Consider the following 18,133-nt stretch of genomic DNA (forward strand, 5'->3'; position numbering starts at 1 on the left):
TACACGCGGACCAGGGAGAAGGGAGGCACTGGATAACATCTCCTAATTGATTTGTTTGTGGCGTTTTCCTTATGATGATCAGCGACGGACAGGAGGTCACAGTCCATCCACCTCATCCTGAACCTTTCACTAACATGGACTCTGCCGCTGACAAACACACAGCACCTCGTTGCACTGAAGGCAGTTTATTAATGTTCGTAGGATTAATTGTTCCTCAACGCTCTCCATTTATTGGCTGACGTCTGCCGGTGACGTGTTCATCCAGAACTACTGATTGGTTGCGACCTTACATAAACTGAAAGCAATTATTAAACCTTCTGTAGTCATGTAGTCATTTTAGGGAATATTTTTGTGAAATTGCTCAGAAGAGTAAACCTTTCGGATTTTTTGTATATATCTTCTTGACAGCGAAAAAAAACCGTGGTTGATGATGTATTGATTTTGCCAATGTGAAGATTTCCGCCCAGCATGCGGCTACATGGAAACCATAATCTAAGATGTTTGCAGTGTTGGGAATTCTCTCACCACGGGGCCTGACGTGGTCCAAGTTCACAACGCGCACATTAAAGGCCGGAGAGCCACGGTTCGTTCTGATGCAACAGAATGCGCACAGTTGCAGCGCCCGTATGGAGCAACGGGCCCCATCACTTGGCTTTAAAAGGAGGTTGTGCGAGGTGCTGTTCGGTTTGATGCTAACCGCTTTGGCACGGGGGTTACACCAAACTGTGCCATGCCACTGAGGATGAAACAGCTCCATATATATATATGAGATAACACCAGGCAGGGTCCCCGGTGGGGAGATGTGTGCGTGTCACTTGTTATATATAATTGGCCACCGCTGCAGAAGAGAAAACAAGGGGACATAGGTGAAAAGTTATGCTTAGCATCTCTCCTCTCTCCCTCTGCGTCTGCTGGGGGAGAAATTAATCTTCTCCCCCCTCTGCGGCACTGTTGGGAACCCTCTCAAACACACCCATGGGTGCCCTCCCCCAGACCTCCTTTTCTTTTTTACCTCTAACGATCATCAAACTGCAGAGCCTCGTGTTTCAACTTGTAACGCAGTAATTGCCCGTGGAGTCGTCCATCTGCAGGGGGAACAGGTAGTTGGCCCGTGTCTCTGTGCTGCGCGTCGCCCCACCCACCAGCAGCTCCGGCCCTCCTGTGTAACCCCTGATTGGCTGCGGGGATTGCGGGTCCTGAGACTGAGCGCTCGCCTCTGAGCTGCGCGTCCTCCAGTGTGCACCAGTGCAGCGAGAGGAGCGCTCGTTGGAGTCAACTACACAGGCAGCGAGTGGAGATTTCGGTTTTTACCCAGGCTGGATTCAGGCTCCTTCCCCTCTGCTGCAGCCCATCGCGAGACCCCATCGTTTTGTATATACACAGAGGCTCCTGCATCCTTTTCCCCCCGCTGGCTTTTGGCAACAATTTCCATTGGATTTTTTTTTTGTGCGTGTTGCATGGACTAATTACCAGGATGTGTGCTGTCTTTTCCAAGTGAGATACGAGGAAATTACTTAGTAAGTAAAAGCCTCAAGACTAAATCTACTGGAAATAAGAAGGTAATCGGGACTTCAGTGATTTCCACCAGATACTCCCGCAGTTAGACACCTCGTCTTTTACGCAGAGATATCCGGACTTGAGCTGTTGAATAATTTTGTGACTGCAGAGCCTTTTAGATTTTTTTTTTTTGTTCTCCTCTCACATCAGATGTGCCGCTTGAAAGCCTATAGCTGCCGTCCGAGGAGGAGAGCTCCCCACTGCCTGTGAACATTACGCACAGAGCAAGATGTTCATCCAGAATGCGACTTAAATATCTGCTGGCACAAAGGCGGAGAATTTAACACGGACTTTTCAACCTCATCACTAAATCTGCAGGGGAGATTTTGTATTTTTTTTGTGTGTGGACTTGCAGGAATTTTTCATCTTTGCGTCCATGCAGTTAGATTTAATTCCCCCTCCTTTTCAGGGCACTTGAAAATGGACAGTTTGCCACACGAGTCGTGCGTAAGAGCAGTTTGCCGCTTGATAAGAGTTGCACGGATTTACACGGGGAAATCAGTGTTGTGAGAAGATTCAGCATGTTTTCACACATCCGTCGTCCCCAATGTTTCGCCCGCTGCAGTAGACCGGAGGATGTGCTCCGCCTGAGAAGAGTGAAATAGGCTGAGGCACTTGTTAGAATTACAGCTTCCACATCATGATTTAATTTGCGCACACGAGAGCCATTCGTCACCCAAACACTTCTGAGGACGTTTCAATGAGATGATTCATTTGGAACATTTTTGCTGTTTTCTCTGACGAGCATTCCTTGTGCGTAATTATCAAGATTTTCTTTTTTTTTTTATTAGGCAGAGAGAAAGAAAGATCAACAGGTACAATGCAAACCAAGGAGATGGATTTAATTCAATCAATCGCCGTGTTCGTTTTACTTTGGGTCGGGGCCGAGGCGGTCATCAACCTGAAGTATGGAATAAACGAGGAGATGAAGCCCGGGTCAGTGATTGGAAACGTGACAAAGGACGCGCTAAAGCAAGGATTTCAGATTGCACCGCAGCCCCCATACTTGAGGGTTATTTCCAATTCAGAGCCGCGATGGGTGGAACTGAGTCCAGCCGGAATCCTTACAACCCAAATGAAAATAGACCGGGACGTAGTTTGTCGACAGAACCCAAAGTGTGTTATTTCCCTAGAAGTGATGTCAAACTCTATGGAGATCTGTGTCATCAAAGTTGAAATTGAGGATTTGAACGATAACCCGCCCAGATTCCCGACGAGCCACATTGACATTGAGATTTCTGAGAATGCCTCCCCTGGTACGAGGTTTCCCCTAGAGGGGGCAAGTGATCCGGACTCTGGGATCTTTGGAGTGCAATCATATTCCATCACCCCAAATGAGCTGTTCGGACTGGAAATAAAGACCAGAGGGGATGGGTCCAAAATAGCTGAGCTTGTCGTGCAGAAATCATTAGACAGGGAGACACAGTCACACTACCAGTATGAAATCAGCGCAGAAGATGGAGGAGACCCTCCTAAGATAGGCGCGGTCCAGTTAAATATCAAGGTAATTGATTCTAATGACAACAACCCTGTTTTTGACGAGTCAGTGTATACTGTTAACGTGATGGAGAATTCCCCCATCAATACATTAGTCATAGACTTGAACGCAACAGATCCTGACGAGGGCAATAATGGAGAGATTGTGTACTCCTTCAACAGTTATGTCACAGAGAAAACGAGGGACGCGTTTAAAATTGACCCCAGATCGGGGATCATCACTGTCAACGGCGTTTTGGATTATGAGGCGACGCAGATATACGAGATTGACATTCAGGCCAAAGATTTAGGTCCCAACTCCATCCCAGCTCACTGCAAAGTCACAGTGAACGTGATGGATACGAACGATAACCCACCTGTCATCAATTTACTCTCACTGAACACTGAGATGGTGGAAGTTAGTGAGAACGCACAGCGTGGATATGTCATTGCGCTGGTGAGGGTGTCAGATAAGGATTCTGGGGCAAATGGAAAAGTGCAGTGCAGGCTTCAGGGCAATGTTCCGTTCAGACTGCAAGAATATGAAAGCTTCTCCACTATACTGGTGGATGGCAGACTGGACAGGGAACAAAAGGACACATACAACCTGACCATCCAAGCTGAGGACAGTGGCACCCCTCCTTTACGCGCCATGAAATCCCTGGTAGTCAAAGTCACGGATGAAAATGACAACCCTCCCCACTTCCTCAAGCCTCACTATCAGGAAATGGTGATGGAAAACAACCTCCCTGGTTCATGTCTGCTCGCAGTATCGGCAGAAGACCCGGACCTGGGGATGAATGGCACAGTTTCATACTCCATAGTCCCTGGTGAGATTAAGCACATGGATGTAAACACATATGTCAGCATAAACCCATCAGGCCGCATTTACTCCATGAGATCATTCGACCATGAATACACCAGGACTTTTGATTTCAAAGTTTTGGCCAGGGACAATGGCAACCCCTCTTTGTCAAGTAACGCCACGGTGCGTATTGTGGTGCTGGATGTCAACGACAACACACCTGTGATGACAAACCCCCCTCTGGTTAACGGCACAGCGGAGGTCTCCATCCCCAGAAACGCCGGGGTGGGTTACATGGTGACCCAGGTGAAAGCTGACGACTACGACGAGGGGGAGAACGGGCGGCTGACCTACACCATCTCGGAGGGGGACCGGGCTTTCTTTGAGATCGACCAGGTGAACGGGGAGGTGCGCTCCACCAAGATGTTTGGGGAAAACGCCAAGTCCACCTACGAGATCACGGTGGTGGCGAGGGACCACGGCAAGCCCTCCCTCTCCGCCTCGGCCTACATCGTGGTGTACCTCTCGCCAGACCTGAACGCACAGGAGCCTATTGGACCAGTCAACCTGTCCCTCATCTTCATCATCGCTCTGGGCTCCATCGCTGCCATCCTGTTTGTCACCATGATTTTTGTGGCGGTGAAGTGCAAGCGGGATAACAAGGAGATCCGGACGTACAACTGCAGGTACTGACCGACTCTTTTGTGTGTGTGTTTGTGTGTGTGTGTGTGTGTGTGTGTGAGAGAGACAGAGAGAGAGAAACAGACCGTGGTGCTTGTGACCGTGATTGTGCGTAAAACGGCGAGGTGTCAATGCATTGCTTTTTGTCATGCAGCATGCAGAGGCCTGACTGTGAGGACTGCAGATTTTTTTTTTCGTCAGCTGAAAGTGAAACAGACCTAAATAAACCCTCCCTGCTTTAAATCAGACACGTTCTGCTGAGGCCCACTGTTCCGTGTTAGGCAAACGGGATTGATTGATTTAATCCTTCCATTGTAACCAATTGACTCATAAATATGACGGTTCAACTGTCATGTTCAATTTGCTGGTGTGTTGCCGGACAATTAACGTCCCACTGGTTCAATAGCAGTCCCAGACATTTATTATTTAACGTCCACCATGGCTGATTGCCTGTTATCAGCTTTAATCTAGTGTGATCATGGACAATCATCCGGGATCATTCACATCTACCTCTGTCTTGGAACAATAAGATTACAATAAGATGGGATAATAATGATAATAAAAGAATTAATTGCATTTTTTTAGTTTTATAAAATCATGTAAGGTCACCGTCATTCACTATTTAGCCTTTTTTTTCCAGATTATTATAATCCCGGACCTTTGCACATCTGTTTTGTTCATCAATCTGAACATCAGCTCTGGCTTTGATTTCCCTGTGCCACATCACCACTATGAATTTACATATAGATTGGATTTGAGATTTAACCTGAAGCTATAATCATATTTTGCTCCAGACCTAATTTTGTTGATTTGAAGTGAAATTGGGCCATTTTTCCACATGTAGTGGTGAAACACATATTCTAAAACTCCCCCAATATTACTCAGTATGAATAGAAGACTTACTAGGAGTAATATTCTTGTAATTCCCCAGTAATAATATTTGTTTTGAATAATCCCTGCTTTTCACATTTTCTTAATTACAGAGCGTGGAAATGGAAATAAATTCTGCTTCCCTTTATCTCTGGGTTAAGAGGAACCTTCCCTTTAGATTGTAAACAGTGGGAACTCACATCTCTTCTCAGCATATACATACCACACTATACGTCTTGTTATTGAAGCCTGATTTGATAGAATGGTAAACCAGTGTGCTCACATCTTCATCAAAACAGCTATTTTATCATATTTTTTTTTAAAGTCTTTTATATGTGTTTTTTGCAGAGAAGAAACAGTGATAACAACAACAACAAATTCAAAATTCAAAACTGCTCTCAGAACTTTACTCTCCTAGTGTGAGCCGCTCTGCCTGCTGGGTGCTTTAATCAGCACTGCTGTGTTCAGCTTCTCAGTCACCACCTCGAATACGAGGAGCAGTTATCTCCAATTTATTGCTTGTCCTCTGTCAATCTGTCTGACTCTGAAGATTTCCCCCTCCCAATTTTCAATTTGGGCACAAAGTAGAGAGACAACGTGTTCAAATGATAAATGGAAAAGAAATTGAGTATTTTCCACACTTGCAGCTGCCCATTTTCTTTCCTCTGAATCAAGGGGGAGCAGAATGGGGGCGGGAGCTGTTTTCAAGATGCAATCTAAAAGAAAAATGAAAAAGACAAACTACAATGGTGCTCCTTAGCCAGTGTGATTTTAGAAGCGACAGAGGATTAGAGCTGCATTTTAGTGAGGCACAGAGGCCAGTGGGGGTTGGTGTAGCAGAGAGCTTCCAGACAAGACAAGAGAGAAAACAGACACATTTCAGATATTGCAATTTCATGGGTAACTATAGTTTCCTTCTGAGCATTAACGGGAAATAAGCCATATGCTCGAAGCCCTGGGGTTGAAAATGGACTCTTACAGAGTTTGAAGTATGCAGATCATTAACAACATCACAAATTGTATGGAATATGTCTATTGAAGATTGTGGTTAGTCATCACTATAAAGCACATAGCATCTGTTGTCCTGTGGAAAACTGCAAGGCTGTGCGAATAATGGATATTTTCCCCAGTCTGAGGCTCCTTTGATAAAACGTGGCTGTGCTGCTCATTTACTCTTATTAAAGTCAAAATACTCATATCAAGTTTGCAGCAGCCACTGAGAACAGCTAAATGAATTTGAATCTGCAGTTCTCCTGCACTTCGTTTTGCTAGTAGGCCTGCTTGGTAATGAAAGAAAAAAATGGAATTAGTGTGGGTTGTGTGCTTTGAATATGATTGCATATACCGGTAGTGCTGCTGAGTACCAGTGTGTCCTTTTGCTTTGCTTCTGTGGTTTTGGCATGTTTGCATTTTGCCTGCCTGCCTGTTCGTGTCTTGTCGTTTGTTGAGCATGCAAATGCAAACAAATAAGGGATGACAGCTCCATCGCAAGCTGAGAGTGGGGGAGTCACCTTAGTGTGCTGTTCCACCCCTGGACACGGCCAATGCGTCTTTGTCTGGCACCCATGGTTGAGCAGTGCCCTAGCTGGCATGGCGGGCAAGCATTTTGACCGTGTGGACAGGGGAGGGGAAGGCAGAGCACTGCTTTATTGAGTCTGTTCAGTTTCTTCTACTTGCGCAGGGTGGCAGAGTACTCATATGGCAGCCAGAAGAAGTCCAGCAAGAAGAAGAAGCTGAGCAAGAACGACATCCGCCTGGTGCCACGAGACGTCGAGGAGACAGACAAGATGAATGTGGTGAGTTGCTCGTCTCTCACCTCCTCGCTCAACTACTTCGACTACCACCAGCAGAGCCTGCCGCTGGGCTGCAGGCGCTCCGAGAGCACCTTCCTCAACGTGGAGAACCAGAACTCACGCAATGCAGCTCCCAACCATGGCTATCAGCACCCGTTCACTGGGCAGAGCCACCAACAGCCAGACCTCATCATCAACGGCATGCCACTGCCAGAGGTGAGATACACTCCCCTGTGCTCTGTTCTAAATCCTTGGCTGGGCAGCCTTCGGTGTTAGGGTTAGAACTAAAGGGGGGGGGGGGGCATTGGTGCTAAGATTTACATGATTATAAGATTTATATGACTTAATGTGAGGTTTAATCAAAGACAAGAAAGAACCATCTTTGTTAGGTTTCCTTTTCATTACTTATGACTAATAGGTCTGCTTAATGGTGCTGAATCTTCAGCATGAGTTGTAAAGATGGTACACGCCACCTTTCAACACATCTCAAGGTCTAGTGACATTTAGCATTCCATCATACCACAGATCATAGTGTCGGTGAGACGCCTGACTGTTACTGATTGAAAGCTGAGCGATTTCAAGTGGAGCTCGTGACGTTGTCAATCTGAGCAGAATCCTTCGAGGCATTTCAAGGTGCAGAGACACTGAGGCTGACCTGCGAGTGAGAGCGCTTTGCCAAGCAGAATTTTGGAGGCCTGACAAAGTGGATTATTTGGCCTCTCCCTACTCCATGTGTTTACTTTCTCTATTGTGTGAGCTGAGCTATTGTTACAAAAAAAAAGAAAAGAAGACAAGTCTGAGCACCTGCCAGGTGTATTGACCCAACTAATCTGCTCCACCACACGTCATTTCAGGTGCTAGCAGAAAAAAAGAATCATTGTTAAAATGCTTTATCTGTGTGGCGTCCATTTGGCTGCAGCGTTGCTGCATGGCCGCTCTGCACAGACACATTGAATTACCCTGACATACCATGCATGGCTCCAGCAGAGCAGTGAAGGTCTGACTTGAAAAACTATTCAAGCTGACAGAGTGTATGCCGACAAGTTGATCTTTAGTTTATAGATTTTTGTGTGTATGAACTGGTCTATTGGATTCTTTGGGCAACCTTCCCCTCTCTCTCTCTTCGTGACCCACTTCTCCTCAATCCCAGGGGAGGGAGGGACATTTATGTTTGTGTGAGTGCAAGAGAAAAATGTCCATCGGTATGTGCGTGTGTGCGTGTGTTTATTTACGAATGTGTATCACGCTTGCTCCCATAGACGGCAGCAAATAAGCTCCATGGACACACACACACAGACGCGCACACTTGTAATTGATGACTCCAATCTCCGCTTGACATTCAGTGAGGAGCAGGTGGGGGTGCGGGGTTGGGAGCGGGGTCTTAAAACAAGGAACACAAGATGGATATTGATGTATTGACTGGATGATCCAGAGAGATCCAGGCACCGGTGGATCCTGAGGGGTCAATGAGGCCTACTTACAGGCATGCTGATTTACTGGGCCTGTCTGAGCTGGTTCCGACTGAGTGTGTGGGTGAGTAACGCAGGTGGAAAGAATGAGAAATGTTGTAGGGGGCTGTCTGGTGGTGTTATCCGGTCAGTGGAGGCAGAGGTAGGGGATTCAGCCGGCGCATGCACTGACCCTTTATGCTGTGATTGCATTTGCTGGTCGCCACCACCCTTTTCCTCAGCCAAGAAAAAAAAATGTGGGTCTGGCTCCAGAATGAAATCAAGCACCTTTGTAAAAAGCCAGAGCAGCATCCTGCCTCTGTGGCTTAACCATCCAATAAAAGCACATTTGCCGCAGGATTAGGAGGGCCTTTATTTGTTTCAGCTCATGAAAAAGCGGAGAGGGAGACAAATAGGGTTGAAGATTGATTTTGATGATTCCATATGCAAAGCTAGGAGTTGTCTTGATAGAGCTGTGTGAGGGCAGATCGAGAGATAAGGAGGGAAGATGTGAGCGAGGGTGAGTGAGTCTCAGTGCCAGGTGTCTGAGCCCCGGCTACGTTTTCTCATTTTCTTAGAGGCACTTGATTGGTTTGATAGAGGCCGGGCCTGTTTAGCATGCAGCCTCCATCGCTCTCCGCCTTACACATGATGTTGACAAACATCTCTTTGACCCGGCCTTTGCATATTTTCCCTGGACTGAGAAGAGAGCGTGTGAGTGAGAAAGTAAGTGAGTGAGAACGCGAGAATGTAAGTGAGAAGTAGCAGGAGCCACAGAACGCGTCGCCCTCCAACCTCAGCCCGGCGATGGTTGTCATTGTTTGCTTTCCTCCCCATTGTGACATTTGCAAGAGAGACAAGCTCTACAGTATGTTCAAACGTTGCTCTTAACTGGCAAATGTTTGCAGTATAATTACAATACCATTTATAGCACAAACAAACAGCGGTGAAATGACTGATAATTGCTTTGTTACAACGAGCAAGCTTAGGCTTGAAACCACTTGACTCCACAAGTCCTCAACCCATATTCCATTGACTGGCTAGGACACACAAGTGGCTGCACTGTTGTGATTACTGAGGCAGCTTTGTCCCAAAAATTGTTTTCATCCTGAGGCCAACCTCATAATTATCCATGATTCATTTATCCTCAGCGGAAGAGCTTTTTTGTTTTTACACCAGGGCACGATCATGTCTCCCTGTTTGTTTATTTTTCCAAACGTGCAGTTTAGAATTATCATCGCCATCAGAATGTGGATACGGGGTCAGATTTGGTTAGCTAATGGAGGGAAAGAGGATATGAGCTTGTGTCTATTTTGTAATATATGTTTATAATCGATGCAAGGTTCTCCTCCATTGTAAGTTTATGTGGGGCAGCGAGCTTCCTGCTTATATCAGAGCAGCTGGAGTCAAGCTTTTCCTGCTTCAGACAAAGCACCGTGGAACGAACACACACACACACACACACACACACACACACACACACACACACACACACACACACACACACACACACACACACACACACACACACACACACACACACACACACCAGACATGGCCAAGATAACAGTGACAGGTCTCCCCGAAGGCCTCATACCTGCAATTGCATTGTGTGTATTGTATTCTCCCTTGTGAGAACGTGCACCCGTATATACCTCCCCCCCGAACATCGCTGTCCATTGTTTTGGGACGCATCAGCTGTGAGATGTTTGTTAGACCTGCCCGTGGTAGCACTAATATGAATGCTCACAGGAGAATAGAGCTGTCTTCCACAGCTTAATTATAGTGAATCACTTGGTGGGGGAAACAATTATACAGTAAAGGAATGGCCTTTGGCTAGAATGTGTTTTTGAATTTGTAATCTGCACTTAGGGCTTCTCACACCTGTGATTCCAGATAATGAGCAGAGCAGAAAAAAGAACTTATCTTACTGTATTGATTACGCTCATTCAGGTAGATTGCATATTATGTCTTTTCCGCTGCGGTGAATGAATCAGAAAAAGGTGATAAATTCATCAGAAAAAAGGTGATAAATGAATTAGGATAAAAAAGAGGTAGGACTTTGCACTGCACGCTGGAGAACGTTCAGTGTTCAGTATGCAGCGAAGATTGCGCTTGACAAGTGCAGTTAATTGATAATTGATGCAGTCGTCCTCCAGATTCTCTCTGCACTGCTTCCTTGAAGATACTGCGGCTACACAAGTCTCTGTGATACCGTGTTGAAGTGTGCGCCACGGGGTCGGGTTCAGACGTGCATATTTGTGTTTGTTTGTTCAGCTCTCGCAGCCAATCAAAGCATCTTAAATGAGAAAATGAAAAATCAAGCCACACGAGTGAGGAGGTATCTCAGTGCACCGGTCTCGCTGCTTCTCCCTGTTAGAGAAGAAGATGTTTTGATGTGGATGTAGGAGAGCGACAACAGGGAGTGGTTCCAGCGATGGCTGCACATCACTCGCTATCACTTCACATCAGGACAATATGCATGGGAGCATCCAGACGTGTCCTATTGAGCATGCAAAGTACATGTCATGCTGTCAGCGCACACTACACATCTGTTGAAATTGCCACCCCCCCCATACACACACATGCACTCATGAATACACAAATGCAGCCACAATATTTCTTATGGAGTGTCACATTTATTTGAAGTATGGGCTGTGACATTATCATTTACATCGTTATGACCAACTCAGGAATCTCACAGCAGCAGAAATGAGCGGCGCAATCTCGCACATTCGATAATCAAACACTGTTGTGATCCTGCATTTAAAGTGCTTTGTTAATGTTGTTATGATATTGTGATCATCATCATCATTCCCTGGTGTTTAAGATACGGAGAGCTATAAATGCTTCTAATAATATTTCCTTAATAGCATCTGTCATTTTAGTGCTCTAGCGTTAATGAAAAAGTTTGTAACAGTGCAGACCGTTTTTACAGTAGATTGAATAAATTATATTTCAGCCGACTTTCGCAGCTGTTCAACTTTTTTGGCGCAGAGTTTCTGTGGGGAGCCAGCTTTTATTTTTCAGTTTATCTTTACAGACAGACTGTATCTGGACGAATCATTTAGCTTGTGTGTGTTTGTTGACTTGAACGGGCTGAGATTGACAGAAAGAACGTCAGCTGCTGGTTGAAAGTGTGGAAGTAAAACTGTCTCAGTTCGCATGTTGGTGCCGAATGCTCGCGTCGCTGCAGCTGGAGACTGTTCATCGCTCGAAATTCGTTTTTTCAGTTATGCTCAGTTTTCAATGAAGTTTATGAAGTGCCTAGAAGTAAATAATACTAATATTGATAGTATATAATACTAATACTAATACTAATACTACTACTACTACTAATAATAATAATAATAATAATAATAATAATAATATGGACTTAAGAAGTACCTAATTGAAAGTCTTAAAAAAAGTCAAATTTCTCTGTTTTCTGAGCCAGTCCCTAATAACATCAAGGGAAGAAACTCTTTTTACAGATTGATAAAAAATAATTATTCTATATTCATACAATGCAAAATATAGCCAAACCAATATCTTGTTAAAAGGCCTTATAGAAAATATACAGGAGCTCTTCAACACTGAACAGTTTGTCAGTGACTATTCACGGTGGGAAATAAACCACAGATATACAGATATTGTGGAGTAAGGGAAGGTATACATAACTGCTTGATCTGAAAACTCTTGTGTTTTTGAGTATCTTTATTTTCATGTGTTGAAAGAGGAGGCGTGCGGTGCATTCTTTAAAGTCTCCTCCTCTCAGAGGATTTCAGAGGGAATTGTTTCATCTACAAAAGCTTCAGTTGCGCTCTGATTGAGTGGCAGATGAACCTGTTAATTATTTAGAGAGGTTATTTGTAAGGCAGCGGCTTCAGAAATACTCTGCTTTTCAAGTGTCACTGTTTATAAGGTGAAATAAAAATGTTGTCTGTCAGAAATAAATTATCAGTATGACAGTAATGTATTCAGCGCCCCTCTTATAACATTCCTTAGCCGGCTCCTCCCATTGTGTTTTACATGGGAAACTGGTGAAGCTGTGGGCTGATTTAGTGGCATTACTCAACAAGATGGTTTTCACTTCATGCACAACCAGTGCTAGTTTTACACTCGGCTAGGTTTTTATAGCCTTGACCCCAACCCACGACACGCCGGCACGTCATTCTCGATGTTGCCGAGGTACAATGAAATGACATAACAACCCCGGGCAGCCAGTCACAAGCATCCAGGCCTCCCGTCCGGGATTAGAGCACCCAGCCAAAAGAGCTTAAGAGTCAAAACACATGAGTGATGCCGTCTGATGTACACATGTCACCGTATGTGTCCCTAACCACATGTGACTGGTGCGGAGCGAACAGGCTGAGGAGCGCTGTGGAGAAATGGCAAGGCCGAGAAAAACCAGGAGAGACAGAGACGAGGGGAGAGAGGTCTATTTATAGAGTGCCAATGATTTTCCTCAACCTGTATCGCTGCTGCCTGAAACGTGTTATTTTTCGCTCTAAAAGGTGGTGTTAGGATGACGGAGAGATTTTATTGCAGAGACCGCATCAACCTCCACGGAAAGCAATAATGTCTCTTCTATTGTTGGCGCAACTTCCCCCCCGAAAAAGCAAATATTGTGATTATTTCAATGTAACGGCAAACATGGTAAATTGCATTAGCAGAGGAGAGTGGTTTGAGTTTTGCACCGACTCTATATTAAATCTCCACATTCCAGGGTGATATTGTCAAATGGCTGAACTCATGGAGGACATCAGCAAACAGACACTTAAAGCTGTTTGCAACACGAGCACACAAATACATTCAAATAAAAAAGTTAAATCGCAAAGTACTAATCAGCCTAATCATTCATCTTCTGTGATGAATTTATTTGCTTCAAGTTGGCAGCCCTGGAAAAAGGTACTTGAAAAGCTCTATTATGTGGAAAGAATTCACTTTCTTTTAAACCTATTAAGCATCAAAGGAAGGGGATTTTTTTTCAAGGAGCCAAAAGTAGTCACATAATAGCATTAGTCGTCCAGCAATTTATGTAAAAAAATTTAATGGACAAGTACCTGAATGCAAAAAAGGGGAATAATGGCATTGAACTTATGGGTTGATGGGTCCAGTCGTAAATGAGCGAAGGCTAAATGGAGTGAAGGAAATGGACATAGTGATGATGTTTATCGCCGGAGAAGAGGACGTCATTATGCACCTTGTTACCCTGCGAGCGATGCTGCGTGGACGTACAGTAATTACCCGTTTAAATGAGTTTCCCACCGGGTTGTTCTTTTATTTCTCAAATCAAACCCTCACACACAAATATGCCGCATTGTGTTTTCTACCCAAACAAATAAGAAGTTAAAGTGTGGAAATCAACCCGAATTTCATGTGCAGCCGTTCACACAATTTCTTGCAAAGTTTGTGCATCAAATCCTTAATGTTCAGGGAAACAAGTAAAACAGAGAAAATAAGAAAATGTAGGACGAGGAAGGCTCCAGAATGAATATTTAAAAAATAACCCCGCTCTCATTAACGCAGATTTGTTCTGCCTTTTAGTGAAAAATGCCTGTAGTTACATTAATATAGAAGAAGAGAAAAGGTCAGCCCATATATTTAAAAGAAACACAAAGCCCTGAGACTGCTAATGGCCAAGAGTGGAAGCTGTTTGCAGTGGAAGCTCACGATACTCTTTAGTGTTTGTCGAGAGGCATGTGCCCACCTCTGTCACTCTGACTTATTGTATAATGTGTGCTGACACGCAGTGTAATAAAGCCTTGATATATACACATATACATAGATTTGTCTCTCCTCGCCGATAACAAGAACAAGGGACTCATAATCAGTCTTTGGGGAAATTAAATGTTCCCTGTCTGATCTGCTCTGGAAAAATAAAAACTAACTTACGAAGTAAACAAAGTGAGAAAAAAAGTTATTTCAATTCTCCAGTAATGACAGCGATGATTTGAAGGAGCCAAAAACGAATTTCATCCCAATGTGCAGAGAAAGGAAAAAGTATTAATTAAAATCCGTGGATGTCAGCTTCAACATGTTTTTGGTATTTTCACTGGCTAATTTAGTTGGGTTAGTAGACATGTTGCCACATTGTTAAGAGAGTTCCCAGGGCTTTACTCCCGAGTGCTGATGCTGTGGTTTTTGAGTGACAGGGAAGTGGGGGGGGGAGGGACTCAGTGGAACATAACAATACTCTCTGTGCATGGGAAACTTTTCCAAGCAGCCGGCTCTGACACCAGGGAAGAATGACCTTTCCAAGTGTCCTGTTTTTTTGTCTAAAGCAAACCAGAAGCAGGAGGATGTTAGTTAGCATTTCCCCCATCAGATTAAATGTCAACTCCTGCATGCATAATTGTGGAGTGGAGGAAGAGGAAGACTTGAAGTGAACCAATTTGCGGGGGGGGGATAGATGAATCCTGAGCTTAGTTAGTCACTGCATTGCAGATATTGTCACGGCCCTCTCAGTGTCATCTGCTTACACTTCTCTGTTTTAATTGTGGTTATATTTGGACCTGTAGGTTAGCACCGTACCTGGCTTAACAGTAATTGTAACATCAAGTGAAACTTAATTGAGCTGGAAACAAAAGAATTCTCCCATTTTTTTTTTTTTTTGCGTCTTCGTCTTTAAAACTGTGGAGAAGAAGAATCTAAGGACGGCAGAGCTGACAAAAGGGAGCAAACGTCATTGTATTACACACACAAATGCTGCATTATACCTCGGTTTTGTTTGCTCTGGCGGTGCCGAAGCCTTTGCCTGTTCCTCCCCTCCTTTCATTTCAGCAAATTCATACAGTGCTTTTGTTTCTAAGACATAAACCTGGATTTGCATTAGGAAGCCCGTGTATGGGATGTTTGATGAGCGCAGAGGCTGTTGGCAGGCGAGCCACTATAGCAGCAATATCGGCCGCCTCAGAGGCATGCAGCAGTCGGGCTAGAGGAGCAGCAGGGTAGCGTAATTGTGCATTGTTCATCCACAGAACAGAGGCAGAGCATGTAATGAGCTGTAGCATTTTCACCCAGCCAGCCTAATGGGCTATGACCGAGTGTAGGCCTCTCAGAGCCCTCACGTTCCCTCTGCCCTATGTGGCCATCGTCTTGGGCCTCTTCCTTTCTTTTCCCCCGTTCCCCCAGTTTTTCACTGGCCGATCAGCGTCAACCACTCTTTCACCCCTGCTTTCACCCTCCTTTATCTCTGCTCCCCTACCCATTGTCCCCCTGTCTGCGGAGATGGTGGGACCCCTAATGTGTTCAGTGTGTGGCTCCTTTTCTCATTCATGATGTCTGTAAAGCTCCGAGCATTCAGCCTGATTCAGGCTGACATAAATCAGAATAGCTCATTGACGGAGCACCGTGTGCTCTGTGATTACATTAAAAACCCAAACACTGCATGCAAATAAAAGTTCGGGAAAGAGAATTTGCTGATGTTAGGTGAAGAGGATTTGCTGTTAGAAGTCGGCTCATTTTTCTATCAAAGGCTGTTTTGCATTTTGATTATCTAGTTTTCCTGAAAGCAATTCAGGTGGCCCTGTTACGCTCAGGTTTGTTTTGCTGGGATTAGGGCTTTTCAGAAAGGTCCCAGGCATATTATTTACGTCCATATCTGCTTTCCAGAGAGGCGGGAAACCATCTCTTTGCTGGAGTGATACCAGGTCATGTTGGAAACACAAGAATGTGTTCCAGGAGACAGATAAGACATCTACTCTGCGCTGAGTGTGGAGGAATAAAAATACTACTAATGATAATTGTTATGATTTCCATGTTAAGGGAATTGATAACGGCTCCACCTGCCTCTTTGTGCTCTCTCATGGCATCAGAAAACAATATTCAGGGTTCAGTCGGTGTCTGGCTGCGCCGCACAATGGGACATCAGTTTTGACTTTCCCCTCACGTCCACTGTTTGACATACCACAGCTCAGGCGGCCAACTTAATGAATGAAAAGCACTTGGCCTCTGTCAGACTGCTCCAAGTGCAGCACTTTCTCCTGTAACCCCCCCCTTAGTTCAAAATTACTCTTCTGTACCTGTCCTCTGTTTGAGCGCTGTTCCCAGTCCAGTCTTGTGTGGGGCTGTTGAGTGAGGAAGGCCGCATGTCGAAGACAGCTCATAATCTTTGTGCTCTAATAACAGGGGTTGAGTGCTCCGCTGGGGAAGGTCACTGTGGAGCTGCTTTATGTGGCCTTATCTAGTTTGGGTATTGTAACGTCAAAGCAGGTTGTAAGGACTGCTAATACATCGACATGTATGCTCACACCTGGGAACAAGAATGCACTGCTGAGTTCAAAAACTTCTGTCGAAGCTTTTTCTGTAAACTATCAATAAAAGTCATAAAAAAAAACAAGGCGAAAATGTGACATTTGGGAAATTAACCTAGTTGCTTTCCTAAGGAGTGTTAGATGAGATTTTTTTTGCCCTGTGATGTTTAGTACTTAACAAGAGCAAGGGGAAACCGTTAGCGTCCCAACGTGATCTAAAACTGTTTTAAACTACGAGTGGAAACAGTCTAACCTGTGCAGAAATATTTTATTATATTTGAAAAAGTGGTTATTTGATTCCTTTGCGAGGGTAACATAACTGTGATGTGTTCATTTGAGGATGTCTTGGCAGAGAACAGTGAGTAACTTAATTACTCACTCAATGAAACATGTTGCAAGAGGGAATGCAGATTTTAATTTTATTTTGTTATGTTTTTACATTTGGACAGAACCACACCAGGCTTCCTCCAGATGTTGCTAAACAAATCATATCTTGGATCCAGCTTTATACTCAATACATCAATCTTTTCTTATTACTCTCAACAAAAAAAAGTAAATACGTGTATTTCCCAAACTGCCGACAATATTCTTAAAATTAAAGTTACAGAAACTGATATTTTCCTTGATTAAATTATATTTTCCAGAGAACAAAAGAGAATCTGGTTTCAGCTTTGCCTTTTGGTTTTTTTTATTGTCAGAACAAAATGTCGTCCATCCTAAATGTTAAATTGTGGCTGCCCCTGTTTTGCATGTGTGTGTGTGTGATAGGATGGCAGATGAAATACCAAGAGTGATGGGGGGGAGGACAGTCATGGGAGTGGTGTTCTGACTTTTCATTTGTTCACGACCCAGTAATGATCATTTTAGCCTCTAAGCCCCAGATTTGGCCTTGTTTTGCTGTGGGAAGCAGCATCAGTGGGGACAGAGCAGCCTTGCCCTGGCTCAGAAGCTTGTCTGTGGCTAAGCTAGTTGGCAGCAAAAGTCAGAGACACAGCATGGAAAACATTTCGAGTGTATTCAGAGGAGGTGAGCTGGGAGGTGACAGAGAAGAACAGAAAATATGCAGTTTAGGTGGGAACAAGCCGTGTTGTGCTAATGTGTAAATTGCATTTGTTTGCCTTGTGGCCTGTGAGTGAGAGCATTTTTCTAATTATAGACCTCCATCGCTTGCCTTGTTAGCAGTGCTGGTAACAAGCCAGTCGCCAGCTTGCATGAGCAACTGCAGAAAGCTGACTTTTGGTTTAATTTGGAGGACTAGCTATAATC

At 44.5% G+C, this 18,133-nt stretch overlaps 1 protein-coding gene across 8 annotated transcripts in view; it reads left to right on the top strand.

Moving 5' to 3' along the window:
• The first annotated feature begins 557 nt into the window (after window positions 1-557).
• The window catches only part of pcdh19 (protocadherin 19), a 54,505-nt gene continuing 36,929 nt past the window's right edge, over window positions 558-18,133 (top strand). The window contains exons 1-2 of one of the 8 annotated variants that reach the window (XM_034597942.1): window positions 558-4,524; window positions 7,071-7,185. In XM_034597942.1, the coding sequence (XP_034453833.1) occupies window positions 2,378-4,524; window positions 7,071-7,185 (2,262 nt within the window). In that variant the 5' untranslated portion in view covers window positions 558-2,377. Of the gene's footprint in view, window positions 4,525-7,052; window positions 7,399-18,133 lie in introns of all 8 variants that reach the window. The other 7 variants (XM_034597940.1, XM_034597941.1, XM_034597943.1 and 4 more) reach the window with 7 other exon arrangements.

This window comes from Hippoglossus hippoglossus, chromosome 10 (assembly GCF_009819705.1).
Source record: "Hippoglossus hippoglossus isolate fHipHip1 chromosome 10, fHipHip1.pri, whole genome shotgun sequence".
Classification (NCBI taxonomy): Eukaryota; Metazoa; Chordata; class Actinopteri; order Pleuronectiformes; family Pleuronectidae; genus Hippoglossus; species Hippoglossus hippoglossus.